The sequence below is a fragment of the Rutidosis leptorrhynchoides genome, chromosome 9 (genome assembly GCF_046630445.1).
Source record: "Rutidosis leptorrhynchoides isolate AG116_Rl617_1_P2 chromosome 9, CSIRO_AGI_Rlap_v1, whole genome shotgun sequence".
Taxonomy (NCBI): Eukaryota; Viridiplantae; Streptophyta; class Magnoliopsida; order Asterales; family Asteraceae; genus Rutidosis; species Rutidosis leptorrhynchoides.
In genome coordinates this window covers 18,891,807-18,914,909 of record NC_092341.1, presented here as the reverse complement: position 1 = coordinate 18,914,909, position 23,103 = coordinate 18,891,807, and the positions used below count along the sequence as shown (strand labels likewise).

The following is a 23,103-nucleotide window of genomic DNA, read 5'->3' as shown; positions in this document are numbered from 1 at the left end:
AGTGGTTGGACCTGTGCAGGAGATATTGAAATCCTTGAGTAAACATTTGAGCCAGGTTATTTCACAAGTGCAGTCTGCCAAGGATCTGTATTCAGCTTCAGTAGAGGATCTTGAGACAACAGATTGCTTCTTTGATTGCCAGGAGATTAGGCTGGGACCCAAGAAAATACAGTAACCTGAAATGGATCTTCTTGAGATTTTACAATTTGCCCAATCACTATCACAAAAAGCAGTTAATGTTAGATTGTTGGATGATGGGAAGAATAACCCTTGACCAGGACAAAGTTTGATGTATCTCAGAACCCTGAATAGTGCTTTCATGTGAATAGTAGAAGGTTTTTGACTAAATTGGCTTAAGGCTTAAGTAGCAAAGGATAAATCTGGTCTGGTGATAGTCAGGTATATTAGTTTACCAACCAAAGTTCTATAGAGGGATGGATCTGGGAGAGGTGTGGTGTCATCAGTAGAAAGAACTTGTTGGGGATCCATGGGTGTATTAGATGGTTTTTCATGTGTGAGACCTGCATGTTCCAATAACTCTAAAGCATATTTCCTCTGTGTAATAGATAAACCATGAGTATTTCTGAGGAATTCAATTCCCAAGTAATAATGAAGAGGTCCTAGGTCTTTAATGCTAAATTTGATGTGTAATTGGTTTTTAATTTTGGAAATTAGGGTTAGATTGCTGCCTGTGAGGATGATGTCATCCACATAGATGAGTAGATGAATGGTGTTAGTCTTGTGGTTGAGTGTGAATAATGATGTATCTGCATAGCTTTGAGTGAATCCCAATGATGTCAGGAAAGATGAAAGCTTTGTAAATCATTATCTGTTTGCTTGCTTTAACCCATATAGTGACTTTTTCAATTTGCAGACTTGGTTCAATGCTGTTGGTTTGGGATATCCCTGTGGTAATACCATGTAGACTTCTTCATGTAAATCACCATGAAGAAATGCATTGTTGACATCAAGTTGATGGATGTGCCAACCTTTTTGAATACCAATTGCTAGAAAGGTTCTAACTGTGACCATTTTAGCTACTGGAGCAAATGTTTCCTTGAAATCAATGCCTTCTTTTTGAGTAAATCCTTTGGCAACTAGTCTGGCTTTGAACCTCTCTATGGAGCCATCTGCATTGTGTTTAATCATGTATACCCACTTGCATCCAATTGGAACTTTGTTTGGTGGGAGTGTAACAAGTTCCCATGTCTGATTGGATTCCAATGCAGTTATTTCTTTATTCATTGCTTCTACCCACCTCATTTCTTTAGATGCTTGTTTATAGGAGTAGGGCTCAGATTCAGTATTTAAGGATTGGATGAAGTGTTTGTTGTGAGTTTTGTGTAGGTTTGAGTAATTTAAGAAATGTGAAATGTGATGTTTGTGAGTGATTGAATTAGTAGTGTGCTTAGGGATTGAGATATGGTAATCTTTTAGTTTAGTTGGAAGAGATTTAACTCTGTTGGAAGTTCTTTTAGTTAGTGCAGATGGATGAGTGCTAGATGTGGAAGTGGATGTAGGTTGTGTTTGATTTAAGACAGATGTGGTTTGTGGAGATGGCTGTGTATTTTGAGTAAGTGATATTTGAGGTGATGGATTAGGTGAAGGTGGTCTGATGGAAGTTGTATTTGATTCAGAAGGGGAAGTAGGTTGAATTGGAAAGTATATAGGTTGAAAGTCAATGGTAGGTGAAGTAGGGGCATTGGATTCTGTTTTGAAAGGATATATGTGTTCATGAAAAATCACATGTCTGGATGTGAGTACTTTTTGAGTCGTTTTGTCATAGAGTAGGTACCCTTTTTGATTAGCTGGATAGCCTATAAAGATGCAGGGTATGCCCCTTGGGCCAAATTTGTCATTTGTGTGTTGATGTGCAAAGGCTAGACAACCTATTGCTCTTAGGTGGGTTAGATTGGCGGGGTGTTGTGAAGTAATTCAAAGGGACTTTTGTTTTGAAGGACTCTAGATGGTAGTTTGTTGGTAAAATAGGTTGCAGCAAGGACACTGTAGCCCCAGAAATGAATTGGAAAGTGAGCTTGTAGGTGAATTGACCTAGCCATTTCTAGAATTGTTCTGTGCCTTCTTTCTACACGGCCATTTTATTGTGGTGTGTATGGACAGGATGTCTGGTGGATTATTCCCATTTGATTGAAATAGAGTTGAAGTTGTGAGTTTATAAATTCAGTGCCATTATCTGATCTTAGTGTTTGTATTTTGGTGTTGAAATGATTTTGAACATAGCTGTGATATGTTTTAATAGTGATTGTAACATGATGTTTAGATGGTAAAAGGTAGGTCCATGTAGCACGTGAAAAACCATCAACAAGAGTAAGAAAGTAAGTACATTTATTGATAGTAGGGTGTTTGTATGGTCTCCATACATCTGCATGAACTAATTGAAATTTACAGCTAGCATGTGAATCACTAGATGGAAAGGGTAAAGCATGTTGTTTTGCAGTTGGACATATAGTACAGAAAGAGTTTGAATTACAGTTATGAAGACCTAATGATTCTATTTTTGTGAGAGTATGGTATGAACAATGTCCTAATCTAATATGCCATAAAAGAGCCTTGTTGGCAGTAGTGGAAGTGGTGGAGTTGAGGAATGATTTGTAGTTGGTTGCAGGATGGATGATGTAGAGTCCATCACAGAGAATCCCATGGGCAACTTTCTTGTTGTTGTCCTGAAATATGCACTCAAAGTGAGTGAAATTCACATTAATTTGTGATTAATGTGTGATTGTGCTAATAGACAAAAGATTGTAAGTGAATGTGGGAATATAAAAGACATTGTGAAGTGTGAGAGTTGGCGTTAATGTGACAGATCCAGTGGTGAAAACTTTAATTGTGTGTTTGTTAGGAAGGTGGACTAGAATAGGTGTAGTATGATGTTGAATGTTGTGCATTTGGTGTAAGGAAATGGAAATGTGATCTGTAGCCCCAGTGTCTATAACCCAAACATTGTCAAAATTTGAGAAAATAGAAGAAACAAAAGAAATTATACCCTCATGTGACTGAACTTGTGAAGTCTGTTGCATCATGAGCATCATTTGATTAAGTTGGTTTTGTAACTGATCCATCCTTGCAGCTGATAAGGCTAAAAAGGAACATATATTTCATAGCAAAATCCCCCAAGAAAGACAAGATTTTAGTTGCAATTGTTCCATTTTCGAGTAATATTCGTTTATTTTAAATAAGTGCGAAGACAAAAGGCGAAAACGAAGACTTGAAGACGCAAAGGTCCAAAAAGCTCAAAAGTACAAGATACAATCAAAAAGGTTCAAATTATTGATGAAGAACGTCTAAAAATGACAAGAGTACAAGTTACAAAACGCAAAGTACAAGATATTAAATTATACGAAAGGACGTTCGAAAATCCGGAACCGGGACATGAACCAACTTTCAGCGCTCGACGCAACGGTGTAAAAATTACGAGTCAACTATGCACAAGAATAAAATATAATATTTAAATAATTCATAATAAGAATAATATTAAATAATAAAAAGTTGTTAATTGAGCATAGTTCAGGGGTCGTAAATGAAAATTTCAATTCTAATTTCGCATGTAATACGATGAATTGAAGAGAACATTTTTCGATCCTAAATCTATCTTTCTATTTCTATATCTTTCCCCTTAATATCAAATATCAATATCTATATTCTATATCTCTATCATAATGTTAACTTAATAAGATATAACAATAATCTTAATTTTAATTTTAAATTATGATAATAATAAGATTTATGATAGAGATCGTTTGAGTGTGTAAGTCGAAATTCTGTCCGTGTAACGCTACGATATTTTTAATCATTGTAAGTTATGTTCAACCTTTTTACATTAATGTCTCGTAGCTAAGTTATTATTATGCTTATTTAAAACGAAGTAATCATGATGTTGGGCTAATTACTAAAATTGGGTAATTGGGCTTTGTACCATAATTGGGGTTTGGACAAAAGAACGACACTTGTGGAAATTAGACTATGGGCTATTAATGGGCTTTATATTTGTTTAACTAAATGATAGTTTGTTAATGTTAATATAAAGATTTACAATTGGGCGTCCCTATAATTTACCATATACACTCAATCGGACACGATGGGCGGGGTATTTATATGTACGAATAATCGTTCATTTAACCGGACACGGGGATGGATTAATAGCCACTAGAATAATTAAAACAGGGGTGAAATTATGTACAAGGACACTTGGTATATTTGATAACAAAATATTAAAACTTTGGGTTACACTCAGTCGACATCCTGGTGTAAATATTAAACAAAGTATTAAAATCTTGTTACAGTTTAAGTCCCCAATTAGTTGGAATATTTAACTTCGGGTATAAGGATAATTTGACGAGGACAATCGCACTTTATATTTATAACTGATGGACTGTTATGGACAAAAACCAGACGGACATATTAAATAATCCAGGACAAAGGACAATTAACCCATGGGCAAAAAAAACTAAAATCAACACGTCAAACATCATGATTACGGAAGTTTAAATAAGCATAATTCTTTTATTTCATATTTAATTTCCTTTATTTTATATTTAATTGCACTTCTAATTATCGCATTTTTTTTAATTATCGCAAGTTTATTTTATCGCACTTTTATTATTCGCAATTTCATTATCGTTATTTACTTTATGCTTTAATTTAAGTCTTGTATTTATTTTTAATATTTTACATTTGGTTTTAACTGCGACTAAAGTTTTAAAATCGACAAACCGGTCATTAAACGGTAAAAACCCCCCTTTATAATAATAATATTACTTATATATATATATTTGTATTTTTATAATTATTGTGTGTAAAAAAATATAGTGTTATACTTCACGAGCTCCCTGTGGAACGAACCGGACTTACTAAAAACTATACTATAATACGATTAGGTACACTGCCTATAAGTGTTGTAGCAAGGTTTAAGTATATCCACTCGATAAATAAATAAATAACTTGTGTAAAATTGTAGCATATTTAATAGTATTTCGCACTAAAAATAATACTATTTTGTACACCCCGCTGCACACATCAAGTTTTTGGCGCCGCTGCCGGGGAACGCCGAAGCGAAACGCTATATAAAAAAAGGAATCTAGACAACTAGTTACCTTATTTTAAGATATATTTTGAAGAAAAAAAAAAGGGTAATACGATTAGTGTGTGCACCTACTCTTTAAAAAGGTACAAGACGTTGTAATACTATTAAACACTTGAGCATAGTATTTCGGACACTTAGGGATTGTCCATATACGCTAAATTAGCAAGGTTTAGGCTAATTTAGTGATTTAGCAAATTTGAGTTTGAGTATTTTTACTTTATGATGCATTTTTGAATTGAATACAAACAAATGTGCACCTACTCTCATCTTTATCATCATTCAATACTTATTTAAGTCAAGTGGGGTTTGTCTTGGCCAACAAAAGAAGAAAAAGAAACGCACAAGTTTCACTATTTTTATGATTAAATGCATCATCATCTTTTCCTTCCACTAATATAAAACAAAAACATCCTTGCATTGTGAAGCTTACGAAAACAGAAAACAGAATAGTCTAAAAAGGATATTGGGAGATTCTAACGACTATAGTATTTTTATAGACATTAAGTATTCTAAAAGGCCATAATCGAATTGAAACACACCTTTTCTTTTCAATATCCAAAAATTATCTATTCTCTTAAAAAAAAAAAAAATCTCCAATTATTTTCAAAATTCTTCAATGATTGTTGTAAATCTTGGGACCCACCCATGTGGGGTTGTCACGGTTTAAAAAAAAAAAAAAAAAAAAAAAAAAAAAGGGAGACAGCTAACACTTATTATAAATAAAGGCAAATACCATCACTAAGAATTTAAAATTATCACAACTTTTTGGCTAGATTTTACCCTTGTTCCTTTTCAACAAAATCTATGATTGTAAACGTATCATCTCTTCTTTTATGTGATATATGATGTAAACGTTTTAAAAAAAAAAAAAAAATTTATTTTTAGTTTTATTACCTTTAGTTTTTTTTTAGACTATAGTCGCAACTTTTAGTTTTTAGTCATAATTTTTGCCGTAGTTTTACTTTTTATTTCTAGAATTCTTAGGATTGCCGTAAAATCCCTTAAGTGCTTATTCCTTAGACTAAGTATTAGGTGCTTTAGAATTTTGCGACGCCATTTTTCGTGCTATTTTTTTTTTTTTTTTTATTTTTTTTTTTCTTCGACGTCTTTTACCTATGTATCAATTACAATTCCAATTAGTGATCTCTATTTGTAGTTTTAATTTTAAGATAGTGATAGTTATAAGGTTGGATTAACCGCGTGTTTACAAACCACTCTTCGTCTTTTTCATTTTTCGACACTTTTCGACGCGCAATCTTTTTCTCTCTTATTTCTCGCCATTCTAGTTTTTAGGACTTAGATTTTTTTTCTACTTCTTCTCTAAATTTCTTAAAATTACGAAAATTTATTTTAAGTGGTTAAATTGATAGACATCAAAATTTTCTGGTTCGTAGTAATAGTTGGATTTGTACGTGGACCGGGTTATTGGAGCCAAACAGTCCTCAATTATATTGAGACCAAACGAATCCTGCCCCTCTGCTGCATCTTTTGGCTATTCGAAACGTGGGCAAAATCAGAAAAGTCTATTGATTGGATAACTTATTATAATTTTTCTTTCCTTTTAAAAACTAATAGGATATTCAGTGAATGCACCGAGCAAGACGTTCACCACCTTTTGTACGTTCACCACCTGTAACTAGATCAAGACATTTAGCAAATATAACCGCCGTTGATTTTTCTTTAGAATCGTCATCCAGTCGACCAAGTACTTCAGTTCAAATTTCCGATAATCCATTTTTTGAACCCAACCTCACAATTGAGAATCCAGAGAATATTCAGGAACGGTTCGTAGATCCTGAACCATTAAACTTTCCTCCGGAACCACCAATCATTCAAACAGAGATTGTTGAGGAACGAACCATTAAATCAGAATCATCTAGTGATACCGATTCAACAAATTCAATTACGGAGAATCTGGAACCTCTAAGTATGGAAGACCGAATGAGAGCTAAACGCACTGGCCAAGGTCACGCAATTACTCATCCAGACATTAATGCGCCAGATTATGAAATCAAAGGACAAATTCTACACATGGTGACTAATCAATGCCAATTTAGTGGTGCGCCGAAGGAAGATCCTAATGAACATCTACGTACCTTTAATAGGATCTGCACACTATTTAAAATCCGAGAAGTGGAGGATGAACAGATATATCTCATGTTATTTCCCTGGACTTTAAAGGGAGAAGCCAAAGATTGGTTGGAATCGTTACCTGAAGGGGCGATTGATACATGGGATGTTTTAGTTGACAAATTTCTTAAACAATTCTTTCCTGCATCTAAAGCCGTAAGACTTCAAGCAGAAATTGTTACGTTCACACAGAAACCAAATGAAACTCTATATGAGGCGTGGACAAGATATGGAAAGTTATTAAGAGGATGTCCGCAACATGGTTTAGACACCTGTCAAATAGTACAAATATTCTACCAAGGATGCGACATCACTACAAGGAAAGACATAGATATAGCAGCTGGTGGTTCTATTATGAAGAAAACCGAAACTGATGCTTACAAAATTATTGATAACACTGCTTCCCACTCACATGAGTGGCACCAAGAAAAAGATATCATTAGATCATCTAAAGCAGCTAGAGCCGATTCTAGCCATGACTTAGATTCCATTTTCACAAAGATAGATGCTGTGGAGAGACGAATGGAAAAGATGACTAAAGATATTCACTCAATACGAATTAGTTGTGAGCAGTGTGGAGGACCACATTTGACAAAAGATTGTCTCAGTATTGAATTAACAATGGAACAAAGAGAGAATATTTCATACATAAACCAAAGGCCTGGAAATAATTATCAGAATAATTATCAACCGCCAAGACCGATTTACAATCAAAACCAAAATTATAACCGAAATATTCCATACAACAACCAACAAGGTCCTAGCAATCAACAAGTATCCAATAATAATTACAATCAGCAAAGACCAAATTTTCAAAACAAACCACCACAACAAACCGATGATAAAAAGCCGAATTTAGAAGATATGATGACGAAGCTAGTTGAAACTCAAACGCAGTTTTTCACCTCTCAGAAACAAACCAATGAACAAAATGCTCAAGCATTTAGAAATCAACAAGCTTCTATTCAAAATCTGGGACAAGAAGTAAGTAACCTAGCAAGGTTAATAGGTGAAAGAAAACCGGGAAGTCTACCTAGTGATACAAATGCTAACCCCCGGAATGAAACAGCTAAAGCCATTACCACAAGAAGTGGTACAACACTTAAACCACCTGAAATACCTGTAGTTTCAGATGATTCTATTCCTACTCCACAAGAACCACAACCTGATCAAGATAAGGAAAAAGAACCGGTAGTTGAAAAGATTAATGAAGATAACACAGCTAAGGATAAACCTTATGTTAAACCATATCAACCACCACTTCCTTATCCGAGTAAAATGAAGAAAGAAAAACTTGAAGCCGAGCAATCCAAATTCTTGGATATGTTTAAACAGATAAATGTAAATCTTCCTTTCATTGATGTGATTTCAGGAATGCCTAGATATGCTAAATTCTTGAAAGATCTAATCTCAAATAGAAAGAAAATGGAAGAACTCTCGGCTGTTACTATGAATGCTAATTGTTCAGCAATGCTGTTGAATAAGATACCAGAAAAACTATCTGATCCAGGAAGTTTCACAATTCCATGTTTTCTGGGTAGTCTTAGTTCAATAGAAGCATTAGCAGATTTAGGTGCTAGTATAAATCTAATGCCGTATTCACTATACACTAAACTAGACCTTGGAGAATTAAAACCAACCAGAATAAGCATACAACTAGCCGATAGATCAATAAAATATCCTAGAGGGATAATGGAAAACATGCTAGTTAAAGTTGGTACTTTAGTATTCCCAGTAGATTTTGTTGTTCTGGACATGGAAGAAGATTCTCAAGTTCCTCTCATATTAGGAAGACCATTCTTAAACACGGCTAAAGCAATGATAGACGTGTTCGGTAAGAAACTGACCCTAAGTATAGAGGATGAGAGTGTTACCTTTTCAGTTGATAGAGCAATGCAACAACCACAATCTGCAGATGATACATGTTATTATATTCAAACTATAGATGCACATGCAGAATTATTAGAAGAATTTCCAGAATTACAAGGAACAGGAGAATGCTCTTTAGGAGAAGATAATGAACCAATTGATGAAGCTGAAATGTTAGCTACACTTATAGCTAATGGATATGAATCAACAACAGAAGAAATTCAAATGCTAAAAGAAGAAGACAAATATCGATACAAATCATCGATAGAAGAACCTCCGAAATTAGAGTTAAAGCCACTTCCAAACCATTTGGAATATGCTTATTTACATGGTGAATCTGAATTACCTGTAATAATATCATCTTCTCTTACTGAAAATGAGAAATCACAACTCATTTTTGTGTTGAAAGCTCATAAACCAGCCATTGCATGGAAGATTCATGATATTAAAGGAATAAGTCCTTCGTATTGCACACATAAAATCCTTATGAAAGAAGGTCATAAAACGTATGTGCAACGCCAACGAAGACTAAATCCTAATATGCAAGATGTAGTTAAGAAAGAGATTATTAAACTGCTAGATGCAGGTTTGATATATCCAATTTCTGATAGTCCATGGGTAAGCCCAGTTCAATGCGTGCCTAAGAAGGGTGGCATGACTGTCATTACAAATGAGAAAAATGAGCTTATTCCTACTAGGACTGTAACAGGATGGCGTGTTTGTATTGACTATAGAAAATTAAATGACGCCACCAGAAAAGATCACTTTCCCTTACCTTTCATTGATCAAATGTTGGAAAGGTTAGCAGGAAACAGTTACTATTGTTTTCTAGATGGTTTTTCCGGATACTTTCAAATTCCAATAGCACCCGAAGATCAAGAGAAAACCACTTTTACGTGCCCTTATGGTACCTTTGCTTACAAACGAATGCCATTTGGACTTTGCAACGCCCCTGCAACCTTTCAAAGGTGCATGATGGCGATTTTTCACGACATGATAGCAGAATGCATGGAAGTTTTCATGGATGATTTTTCAGTTTTCGGTGATACATTTGAATCATGTCTAGTTAATCTGGAACGAATGCTTATTAGATGTGAACAATCAAATCTAGTACTTAATTGGGAGAAATGCCATTTCATGGTTAAAGAAGGCATCGTTCTTGGACATAAAATTTCAAAAGAAGGAATCGAAGTGGATAGAGCTAAAGTAGATGTAATTGCTAAACTTCCACATCCCACCAATGTTAGAGGAGTTAGGAGTTTTCTAGGGCATGCCGGTTTTTACCGACATTTCATAAAAGATTTTTCAAAAATTGCCACTCCTATGAATAAACTCCTAGAAAAGGATGCTCCATTCATCTTTTCAGATGAGTGTATCAAATCTTTTAATATTCTTAAAGAGAAACTCACTAATGCACCGATCATGATAACACCAAATTGGAATCTACCATTTGAACTAATGTGCGATGCAAGTGATTTTGCAATGGGAGCCGTTTTAGGACAAAGGATTGAAAAACGATTTCAACCTATATATTATGCTAGTAAGACGTTACAAGGAGCACAAACGAACTATACAACTACTGAAAAAGAACTCCTTGCTATTGTCTTTGCTTTTGACAAATTTCGTTCGTATCTCGTTCTATCAAAAACAATAGTCTATACCGACCATTCTGCTCTTAGATACTTATTTTCTAAACAAGATGCCAAACCACGATTAATTCGTTGGATCTTACTTTTACAAGAGTTTGATATTGAAATTAGAGACAAAAAGGGAGCAGAAAATCTCGCCGCTGATCATCTTTCTCGTCTTGAAAATCCCGAATTAGAAGTTCTAAATGAATCAGCCATACAAGACAACTTTCCTGATGAATATCTATTGAAGATAGATTATAAAGAAATTCCATGGTTTGCAGACTATGCAAACTACTTAGTTTGTGGATTCCTTGAAAAAGGATTATCGTACCAAAGACGAAAGAAATTCTTCAGTGATATAAAACACTATTTCTGGGAAGATCCACATCTGTTTAAAAGTTGTCCCGATGGAATAATACGCCGATGTGTATTCGGAGATGAAGCCAGTAAAATATTAAACCATTGTCACACAGGACCAACAGGAGGGCATTATGGGCCTCAACTAACAGCAAGAAAAGTTTATGATGCTGGATTCTATTGGCCTACAATTTACAAAGACGCACACCTTCTTTTCAAATCCTGTGATGCTTGTCAAAGGGCCGGAAAAATAAGTCAACGTGATGAAATGCCACAAAATGTCATCCAAGTATGTGAAGTATTTGATATTTGGGGTATTGACTTTATGGGTCCATTTCCAAAATCTCATAATAATCTATATATACTCGTAGCCATTGATTATGTATCTAAATGGGCGGAAGCACAAGCTCTCCCAACTAACGATGCACGAGTTGTAGTCAACTTTTTAAAACGTCTTTTTGCAAGGTTTGGAACACCGAAAGCTTTAATAAGTGATCGGGGTACTCATTTCTGTAATAATCAACTTGAGAAAGTTCTTAAAAGATATGGAGTAACTCATAAAATCTCCACCGCATATCATCCACAAACAAGTGGACAAGTTGAAAATACCAACCGAGCTTTAAAACGTATTCTAGAGAAAACCGTAGGATCAAATCCGAAGGAATGGTCCATTAAATTGGAGGATGCACTCTGGGCTTTTAGAACAGCCTACAAAACTCCAATTGGAACCACACCTTTTAGACTTGTTTATGGAAAAGCATGTCATCTTCCAGTAGAAATTGAACACAAAGCATTTTGGGCTTTGAAGACATGTAATCTTGATTTACATGAAGCTGGACGTCTACGATTAAGTCAACTAAACGAATTAGAAGAATTAAGACATGAAGCATACGATAATTCGTTAATCTATAAAGAAAGAACGAAGAAATGGCATGATAAAAGAATCAGAAGTTCAAAAGAATTTAAAGAAGGAGACAGAGTTCTTCTTTTCAATTCACGATTCAAGCTATTTCCTGGAAAATTGAAATCAAGATGGTCTGGACCATTCATAGTCAAAAGAGTTTTCCCATACGGAACGATAGAATTGATAAATTCAAATGGGATTGAATTTAAAGTTAATGGTCACAGAGTTAAACATTACATACATGGTCCGATGGAAGTCGACAACGAAGTTAATCACAATTTCGACACCACAGCTAACTAAGTGTGGGGAGAATCAAGTCTTTAAAGGATAATATGTATTTCTGTTAGAGTTAGATTGTCTGTTTTCGTGTAGTTCTCGAAAATGGAACCCGAATGGTCTTTCCCTAGCAGACCCTAAAGAACTAGTCTTCTCCCCCCATTCTGAATTTTTATTTTTTTTAGGAAATGAAGACTGCCTGTGAACTAAACCATGGTCTAATGCTACACGCTTTGATCACTAAACGTAATAATGACATACTACCGAGTGAAATAGTATCAGTAATCAGAGAAAGAATGGACGGAGTTAGAAAAGAATCCAGATGCGAAGATAATAAGTTACAATTTGGTAAAGGAAAATCAAAATCCGCAGCGAAAAGAAGAGCACGACACCTAGAAAGATGTCACAAATGCGGAAAATGGTCACATGGAGGTAAATGTTCAAATAATCAAACCTATTCAAATACCGAATTTGTTACTTTATGCAGAGACGGACCGTTCATATGTTTAGAAGAAAAGACACTGAATGCTCGAGGTTACGCCTATGTAGCCATGGAAAACCAATTAAACCGACTATCTTATGAATGGGATAGATCATATAACTAAGAAATCTATTTCACAGGTATGTCTGTACAGTTTTTATTTTTATTTTTATTTTTAACCTTTTGATAATAAACGCTAATTTGTTCGCTAAAAAGTATTAAATTGGTATTGAATAAAATTAGGTTTGGCGACTGAAATTATTGATATCATTCAAAAATTTATTACATCACTGCGAAATTTAACGTTTATTCTTAAGGTATAAATATCTTTAATCAATCAACCCAAAATATTTCAAAAATTCGTCATGAGTTAAATTAGGTCTTGGAACCGAAATTACTTTACCGAAAAGAGGGGCGCATATTTTTGATAATATTTGATTGATTAAAGTGGGATAAAAAGCCAAAAAGATTTTTAATTTTATTTTTACCATATTTTTAAAATTAATATATAAATCTTAAATTAATATTGTAAACTTTGTAAAAAACAATATATTTAAAATTGTAAATATTTGAAAAATTAATATAAGTTTGGTGTGAATTTATAATATGAATTTTTAAATTAAGTTTGGTGTGAATTTTTAATTTTTAAAAAAATATGAATTTTTTAATTTTATGCATTTCAAATTTTAAGTTTGGTGTGAATTTTTAATATTAATTTTGAATTTTATATTTAAATTGTGTGAATTTAAAAACAAAAATTTACTTTATCTCATTAAGTTAAAAATATGATTTTTAAAATTCGTCGTAAGTTGAAGACTAGGTCATTGAACCGAAATTGCTTTACCCGAGGGAGGGACGAGAACTTTTATTATCATTATTTTTAATCTTATTGATTTAAAGTATGCCAAAAAAAATTAAAAAATCCAAAAATCTAAGCTTTTAAAACAATTGCTTGAAAATGACAAATTTTAAAATTTTGTCGAGGGACGGACTAGGACATCGTTCCGAAACGCCCTCATTCTTAAAAGAAACAAATTTTTAAAATTAATTAATATTTGTTTTATAAGTTAAAGGTTTTATAAATAAAAAAAAATAGTATGTATATATTTGTTTGTAGTTTATCTTACAAGACAGGGTAAAACAACGCGTTTTTAAAGACTGGCATTAAGTTCAGCAAAAGCAAGTAATTTTGACGACAAGATGCAAAATATGTGTGAAATAACAAACAAGACGGAATAAACAAATGACGTGCACCAGTTATCATTCAACAAACAAACAACAATATGTTTGAAACTTTGGTAAAATTTAATCACTTTTCTACGCTTATCACCCTCAATAATTTAAATTGTTACTGATTTCTTGCAAATGAGGGCATTGCAAGATCTTAAGTGTGGGAAGGGGTTAAATTCTTTCGGATTTTAAAATTTTTTTTACTTTATACACTTGGTTACCATTAAAAATACTAGTAAAGCAGTAGTTGTATTAGAATCTAGTGCTCTCTGATAATAAAGAACATCCCTAGTCTTATATACCGACTACCCAATTCTAGTAAAATTTTTCAAAATTTTCAATTAAATGAACTCAAAATCATGTTTATACATATTTATGAACGATAAAACTAGGTTTTAACACCGAAATTATTGTTACCTCGGAAAGGACATAAATTGAGAAACAAATCAAAATGTTAAAATTCATTTAAAATGTAATAGAGGACGATAAAAAGGAAAATAAAAGCCAAGTGTGGGAAAATTTACCAAGTTATCTTAAACATATGTCACATCTATCTGTAACAAATAACTGAAAATACTTTTGCTTTGGACTAAACTAAACTGTTTTACCCGATGAAAGAAAAGAAGAGATGGATCTACACGATGAATCAATTCCATCATTAAAAAGAAGTAAAGTCTTCCGAAAAAGACACGCGCTTCTTGATTTAGGTCATGAAGTTGTCGTCCAGATCAGCTGTAGGTTGACGAAAAATCTAGAAAAGTCATCACTAAAATCGGCTGGAAATCCACGGACCTCAGCATCAAACAGGGTCGCCAAGTGGTCAGATTTATCCTAACCATGAGAAGGATTTATCTCGTACAATGGGGGGCACCGTGCAAATTAGCTGGATAAGACTAATGAATCAGATCCCCAGAAAAGAATAATCTCCTTAAAGATTAAAAATCAGCTTTTAAGACTGATATTACTCAATCCTTGAGATTGACCTTAAAGATTGAGAATTCAAACTCATGGAATTCGATGATATCTAAACTCGAGCTTGAACGAGAAAATATTTTGATCAAAAATTACAAACCGATTTGTTTTTTGAAAAACCATTTTCAATGCGTTCATTACCATTGAACGTAAAATCCTAGGAATTCACCTGGAATTCATTAGGTCACCTGAACCAAATCGGGTGTCAACTGTAAGAACGGTGGTTGCATAGCATGGTCGGAGACAGGACCTTGTGCCAGACCGAAAAATCATAGGATGATCTTTACTATTGCTCCTACCAAGGATAGTTCCAGCATCCGACACGTTAAAAGACCATAATCATCTGCATGTCACGGGACATTGCCTTAACAGTTTCTTGTTCATCGCTTTCCTTTACAACCGGACGGTAGTTTACCGAAAGGTAATATACGGAACAAGTAAACTGGATGTGTGCTTTCCGATACCGGGATAGCAGTGGATTACACGAGCCTAAAAGTTTTAGCCAAAATAATGATCCACAAATATATTTTGCAACACCGATGATGGATCAAATCAGAAAACTTGTCTAGGGTAAAATCTAGCTTGAATTCTCAAAAGATCAAATGTTTTCATAAAGATCCAATTTCCTAAAGGATCTACATTTTTATAGTCATGTGGGACTGTAAACCGCCTTTCAAATGTGCACTTTGCTTTGGAAACCGAAAGTAAATCGGCTATTTGATTGCAAGTGTCGTTGACCTAAACCCAAGGCAACTGTGGATGACACACCCACCTTTAACCATGGTTCTATTGTTAATATCATTGTTTATACCGCTCTATCAAAATCACTGATGTACAAAGTGTGAAGAATAAAGAAGTGATTCGTGTGATGTATTATATTATTTCAAGACTGTATTGCTTGAGGACAAGCAACGCTCAAGTGTGGGGATATTGATAAGGCTAAAAAGGAACATATATTTCATAGCAAAATCCCCCAAGAAAGACAAGATTTTAGTTGCAATTGTTCCATTTTCGAGTAATATTCGTTTATTTTAAATAAGTGCGAAGACAAAAGGCGAAAACGAAGACTTGAAGACGCAAAGGTCCAAAAAGCTCAAAAGTACAAGATACAATCAAAAAGATTCAAATTATTGATGAAGAACGTCTAAAAATGACAAGAGTACAAGTTACAAAACGCAAAGTACAAGATATTAAATTATACGAAAGGACGTTCGAAAATCCGGAACCGGGACATGAACCAACTTTCAGCGCTCGACGCAACGGTGTAAAAATTACGAGTCAACTATGCACAAGAATAAAATATAATATTTAAATAATTCATAATAAGAATAATATTAAATAATAAAAAGTTGTTAATTGAGCATAGTTCAGGGGTCGTAAATGAAAATTTCAATTCTAATTTCGCATGTAATACGATGAATTGAAGAGAACATTTTTCGATCCTAAATCTATCTTTCTATTTCTATATCTTTCCCCTTAATATCAAATATCAATATCTATATTCTATATCTCTATCATAATGTTAACTTAATAAGATATAACAATAATCTTAATTTTAATTTTAAATTATGATAATAATAAGATTTATGATAGAGATCGTTTGAGTGTGTAAGTCGAAATTCTGTCCGTGTAACGCTACGCTATTTTTAATCATTGTAAGTTATGTTCAACCTTTTTACATTAATGTCTCGTAGCTAAGTTATTATTATGCTTATTTAAAACGAAGTAATCATGATGTTGGGCTAATTACTAAAATTGGGTAATTGGGCTTTGTACCATAATTGGGGTTTGGACAAAAGAACGACACTTGTGGAAATTAGACTATGGGCTATTAATGGGCTTTATATTTGTTTAACTAAATGATAGTTTGTTAATGTTAATATAAAGATTTACAATTGGGCGTCCCTATAATTTACCATATACACTCAATCGGACACGATGGGCGGGGTATTTATATGTACGAATAATCGTTCATTTAACCGGACACGGGGATGGATTAATAGCCACTAGAATAATTAAAACAGGGGTGAAATTATGTACAAGGACACTTGGTATATTTGATAACAAAATATTAAAACTTTGGGTTACACTCAGTCGACATCCTGGTGTAAATATTAAACAAAGTATTAAAATCTTGTTACAGTTTAAGTCCCCAATTAGTTGGAATATTTAACTTCGGGTATAAGGATAATTTGACGAGGACACTCGCACTTTATATTTATAACTGATGGACTGTTATGGACAAAAACCAGACGGACATATTAAATAATCCAGGACAAAGGACAATTAACCCATGGGCAAAAAAAACTAAAATCAACACGTCAAACATCATGATTACGGAAGTTTAAATAAGCATAATTCTTTTATTTCATATTTAATTTCCTTTATTTTATATTTAATTGCACTTCTAATTATCGCATTTTTTTTAATTATCGCAAGTTTATTTTATCGCACTTTTATTATTCGCAATTTCATTATCGTTATTTACTTTATGCTTTAATTTAAGTCTTGTATTTATTTTTAATATCTTACATTTGGTTTTAACTGCGACTAAAGTTTTAAAATCGACAAACCGGTCATTAAACGGTAAAAACCCCCCTTTATAATAATAATATTACTTATATATATATATTTGTATTTTTACAATTATTGTGTGTAAAAAAATATAGTGTTATACTTCACGAGCTCCCTGTGGAACGAACCGGACTTACTAAAAACTATACTATAATACGATTAGGTACACTGCCTATAAGTGTTGTAGCAAGGTTTAAGTATATCTACTCGATAAATAAATAAATAACTTGTGTAAAATTGTAGCATATTTAATAGTATTTCGCACTAAAAATAATACTATTTTGTACACCCCGCTGCACACATCAGCAGCCATGACATCATTTGAAGATGATCCTACTTGTGGTTGATCCTGTTGAGGGGTTGGAGTAATAGCTGCATTGTCAACAAAAACAGTGTTAATAGTTTTAGGTGGAAATTTTCCATGCAGGGGGTGTCCTGGTGGATAGCCAATGTTCTTGTAGCATTCCTCTTTTGTGTGCCCCTCTCTAAAGCAGGTACCACACTTGACTCCAGGTTTGAAGCTTGATCTTCTTTCAGTAGTGCTAGTTGAAGGAGTCTTATTGAACCTTTGGTAAGTGTTGTTGTTGAATTGTCTAGATCCATTTCCAGTAAAAGATATGATTGCTGGAGTGGCTGGAGTAGGCAAGATCCCTTCTCTTTGCTTTTCTTCCTCCTTGATCATACCATAAGCCTTTGCAGTGCTTGGCAAAGGCTACATTAGCAAGATTTGACCTCGAATATTGGAGTAGCTGTCATCAAGTCCCATTAGGAAAGTAATTAGTCTCTTCCTTTGTTCACGTTCTCCATTGAGTCTGCCATTGTCACATGTGCAGGTGCAGATACACATGTATGGATCTTCAAGTGCATCTGTTTCGTCCCAATAACCATTGAGCTTGTGATAGTAAATCTCTATGGAGTTGTTATTCTGTTTGAGCTGGGCAATATCATGAGCTAATTGATAGATTCTATGACCATCAATTTGAGAATAATGCTCATGTAGTTCATGCCAGAGATGATGTGCAGAGTTGATGAAACTTAAGCTATTACTAATTTCTTCTGTGACAGTGTTTAAGATCCATGAAATGATCATGTCATTGTTCCTCTCCCATAGTGCTCGAAGAGGTGATGTGATTTCTAGTTCTTTGTATTCCTTTGTGATAATTTTGAGCTTGTTTTTGGCATTAAGTACAATCATCATAGATCGTTTCCAACTGCTATAGTTATCTGAACCTGTTAGCTTTTTCGAGATAAGGCATGGATGATCATTTTGATGTAAGTAAAGAGGATGATTGCTTGAATTTGTGTCTTCTGTGTTGAAATCTGTAGCAGTTGTAGTCGCCATGATTGATTGAGGTTAGTGAATGCTTTGATCGATATTGTGTTGTTGTTAATGAATGTTGTGTAAGATTTTGTGATTTTAGGGTTAATGATTGTGATTATCTGTGAATTGGAGAAACAGATGATGAATTATGAATAAGAAGATTTTGATTATTGTTGTGAATTTTGGTTGCGGAATTTAATCATACACCTTGTGTGCATGATTTTGTGTGAATTTTGGTGGATCGTTGTTGATTATCTGATACCATAAAGTAATTTGCAGAAGATGGAGATTGAAGAAGATGAAGATAGAGAGAGAAGATTGTATTCATTTCACCTAATCCAAATGAGATGCAATGTACAGTATATAAGAAAATAGAGTGCTGGTAACTGCTACAGCTATAACTAACTACCAAAAAATAACAAACTATCTAACTAACTATTCTGCACGTGAGTAAAATAAATATCTACATGGATTTACAGTCAATTAAGTATTGGTGATGTTTGATGTAGGCTGCAGAGAGTGAGTCTGATGTGGTCTTGCATATGGCTTGTACAGTGTGCATGTCAGTGTGACCTTTAGCTTGACTTGCTTGACCTGTAGCATGACTTCTATTATGGAAAGGTGTTGTAGATACACCTTTAGAATACAACTCACTCCGTATTATTTACATATGAAAAAAATCAGAAACAAATTAAAATGATATTACTATATAATCTAGTAGAAATTGATACATATTATTTATGAGTCTCACTGACTAGATTCATAAAAAACAATTGAAGCACACAAAACTCCCGTCTTTACACGTCTCAGATTGACAACTATGTCAAAAGCTTAAATCATCGACTAGCATTTGATAGCGTGTATCTTTTGACAATATAACAAAAAGATAAGCAACCCTTAATCTGCAATTAGCTATAGATCCTAACCCACTGAATGCTTACACGTGTAAGTTTTCCTACATGTTACACAGGCGAAACACCCATGATAAGAGACATTTAAATGGCTGAATCCCAAACCGCCTAAACATACCCAACAAATTTGAACTAGTTGAAAAGATTTTCTAAAACTGCCAAAAGTAGCGACCCGACCAAATCATGTTTGACGGCGCCGTCTACTTAGGTCCCGTTACGTGGTCATAAGTCTTTAAGACAAAGTTTGACCAAAATATGTCGCCTTCATTTCAAAATAAAGATTGTTCCCAAAGTTTACAAGAATTGTTCAACCAATAGTTAAGTTACAACGTTATAATACGAATGAAATCTAGGCGACACGGTTTAAAGTAAAGTCAAAAGACGCTCCATGAAATGCACATATACTCGACATCCAAAGCAAGTATCAAATAATGAGCGGAAGCATGTATCATGTATCGTTCAAGGACCTGAGAAAAACATAGAAATCTGTCAACGAAAACGTTGGTGAAATCATAGGTTTAAGTAAGTAAGTACAAGTGAACCACAAGATTTGCATCAATGAAATAATAGTAATACATTCCAAAAGTTTGTTTCACGAGCACCCAATTATCAAAGCTTAACATTCCTTCCATAGTATACCCCATCACTTAGTGCTAGAACAAACACTGATTCTCGAAAATATATTTCATCCGTAGACGGTAGCGAACCGTCAAGGATGAGGGTTGTCAACCCATATGGCCATATAACATAAGTTCTCGCTTACACCCGGCAAGTGTAACTAATGATAATCGAATTGAGGATTTTTGTTCTAAACTCGTATGTAGAATGTTTGTTTTCCCGTTCTTGTGTTCACTTAGTTCAAAAGAATCGTTTATGTTTTCTCATCCCAATATAAGTTCAAAAAGAGTAAAAGTGGGACTATGATCTCACCTTGAATGCACGAGTAGTAAAGTACTTCGACAAGTAAACGTGTGCAAAGAACAATGCTAGTCTTGACCTAAACAATAGGTTTGTATCAATAACGGTAAACACGATAGGTCAAAGATGTTCAATTAGTCCTATGGCTCGTTACGACTCGATTATGTAGCATGTGAATCAACTAGTCAAGTTTCATGCACGATACAAGTAACTAAGCATGTTAGAACGATCGTATAATTGTTTGGTTAAGTTTGACTAAAAGTCAAACTTGGTCAAAGTCAAAGTCAACGGGGTCGGATCGGGTGTCCGACAATTTTCTCATGATGAGAAATCATTTATGAGCAGAATGGCCAAGTTTCATGTTAATCGGAGTTACGGTTAAGCGGGAAACATTTTGTGAAAGGAAAAATGAAAACTAAAATGAGCTGGGCATATGCGCGGCGCGCAAAGGGTTGCGCGGCGCGCACCCAAGTGTAAATCCTGGTCAGAACTTAACCACGAAGGCAAACATCTGGGATTTCTAATTTTGCGCGGCGCGCGGGTATATGCGCGGCGCGCAATACCTGGGAAACATGCAGTTTGCAGAAAAAGACCAAGTCACGAACCAAAACTCAAATTAACCTATTTTATGAACCGAAAACATCCAAAATGCATACTATATATCGTCGGAAAGGTAATTTGACAAGGAAAACAACTAAACACGTTTCATCAAACAAAAACATCAATTTCAATAACCAATTTTCCGTCAAGTGATCATTAAGAATCCATTTTCAAAGTTTCAAGTTCATCAAATGCATTTTAAGTTTCGGGAATCCAATTCACACATGTGATATGCCGTTTTGAAGGTAATCAAACACACATTGCAACAAAACACTTAACAACAATATCTCATAGCATTTGACGCATCAAAAGTTCATGTAAAGCTCATCAAACCCTAATCCAAGTTCACAAAATCATTAATCATGTTCTTGGAGTTTCCTTAATTAACCTATACATCAAAACGAAGCTAATGATACTAGTAACACTTTTAAAACATGCACTTTAACAATCTAACAACATTTGATCATCCAAAATCAAGGATTTAGCAAGTAATTTTCATATTGAACTAGTTACACCAAAAACAACGAATCGAGCATACAAATTACATACACGACATCACAATGAGCCATAGACACTAATTAACAACTTTATAACTCAAAAATCTCAAGAACACATAAAATTAGTGATTTTAGAAAGTTACCCAAATGAGATGAAGTTGGTACCAAAATGAAGAGGATGAAGAGAGGATCACGAATATGTAATTTATTTGGTTGCTAGCTCCCTAATCCGGATTTAGATGATGAATGAATGAATATGGTTTTTGGGTGTGTGTGTTCTTGCTAGAGAGAAAGAGAGAGATGGAGATGAAAATGAATGGGTGAAAGGGGTTTGACCCTTTGACCTAGTCAAGGGTTTGATCCCTTGTCAAGTTTAGTCCCTCAACTTTCGTTCGGGTGCGGGAATTACCTAAACGAGATAATTTAAAACGCGTATCAACGGGAGAATGTTATAAACATATAACGGACTTTATATTAGTATAACGGAAAAGTAAATGGAAAAAGGCGGGATGTTACATTACCTACTCCTTAAAAGAAATTTCGTCCCGAAATTTAAGTAGGCGTAGTAGTCGTTGTTTCTGCCTCGAGATCTTGCGTTTCTGAATTCACAAATAGATGAGGATACTTCCTTTGCATTTGATCTTGTCTTTCCCAAGTAAACTCGGGTCCTCTTTTGGCATTCCAACGAACCTTGACAATCGGAATTCGGCTTTGTTTCAATGTCTTGACGGAGGTGTCCACAATTTCAACCGGTTCCTCCACAAAATGAAGTTTGTCATCAATAGTAAGTTCTTCGAGAGGGATGACGATATCGGGTTCGGCAAGACACTCTTTCAAGTTGGATACATGGAAAGTAGGATGAACGGAGTTCAATTGAGGCGGAAGATCTAAACGATAAGCAACGGTTCCAATACGCTCCAAGATTTCGAAAGGACCAATATACCGCGGATTTAGCTTCCCGCGTTTCCCAAAACGGATTACACCCTTCCAAGGTGCGACTTTTAACATTACTCGGTCACCGACTTGAAATTCAAGATCGTTGCGTCGTTTGTCGGTATAGCTCTTTTGACGACTTCGGGCCGTCCTAAGCCTATCTCGGATTTGAACGATTTTCTCGGTGGTTTCGTGAATGAGTTCGGGTCCGGTGATTTGCACGTCGCCTACCTCGGCCCAACAAAGAGGTGAACGACATTTGTGGCCATATAGCGCTTCAAAAGGTGCGGCTTTAATACTCGCGTGATAACTATTGTTGTAAGAGAACTCGGCGAGAGGTAAGTGCTTGTCCCAAGCTTTTCCGAAATCAACCACGCAAGCTCGCAACATGTCCTCTA

The 23,103-nt window shown here is 34.5% G+C and overlaps 2 protein-coding genes across 2 annotated transcripts; both read right to left on the bottom strand.

Annotated features, from left to right (window-relative positions):
* Nucleotides 1–360: 360 nt before the first annotated feature.
* LOC139867801 (uncharacterized) lies at nt 361–18,207 on the bottom strand. Its single transcript, XM_071856153.1, has 5 exons — nt 17,827–18,207; nt 2,790–3,029; nt 2,318–2,684; nt 919–1,709; nt 361–555 (listed from the first exon to the last, which is right to left on the bottom strand). The coding sequence occupies exons 1-5, from the start codon at nt 18,205–18,207 to the stop codon at nt 361–363; spliced, it is 1,974 nt and encodes a 657-aa protein (XP_071712254.1).
* A 30-nt stretch (nt 18,208–18,237) lies between these two features.
* Nucleotides 18,238–18,867, bottom strand: LOC139867800 (uncharacterized). The gene has a single exon (XM_071856151.1). The coding sequence runs from the start codon at nt 18,865–18,867 to the stop codon at nt 18,238–18,240; it is 630 nt and encodes a 209-aa protein (XP_071712252.1).
* Between the last annotated feature and the right edge of the window lie 4,236 nt (nt 18,868–23,103).

Bases quoted from the DNA above. Each gene is read 5' to 3' on its own strand.
- LOC139867801 (XM_071856153.1), bottom strand. From the start codon at position 18,207: ATGATCAAGGAGGAAGAAAAGCAAAGAGAAGGGATCTTGCCTACTCCA. The intron at 2,685-2,789 runs GTCTTTTATATT...TGCATATTTCAG, and splicing joins CAACTCTCACACTTCACAAT to GACAACAACAAGAAAGTTGC. The intron at 1,710-2,317 runs GTTTTTCACGTG...CTTTCAAAACAG, and splicing joins CTTTCTTACTCTTGTTGATG to AATCCAATGCCCCTACTTCA.
- LOC139867800 (XM_071856151.1), bottom strand. From the start codon at position 18,867: ATGGCGACTACAACTGCTACAGATTTCAACACAGAAGACACAAATTCA.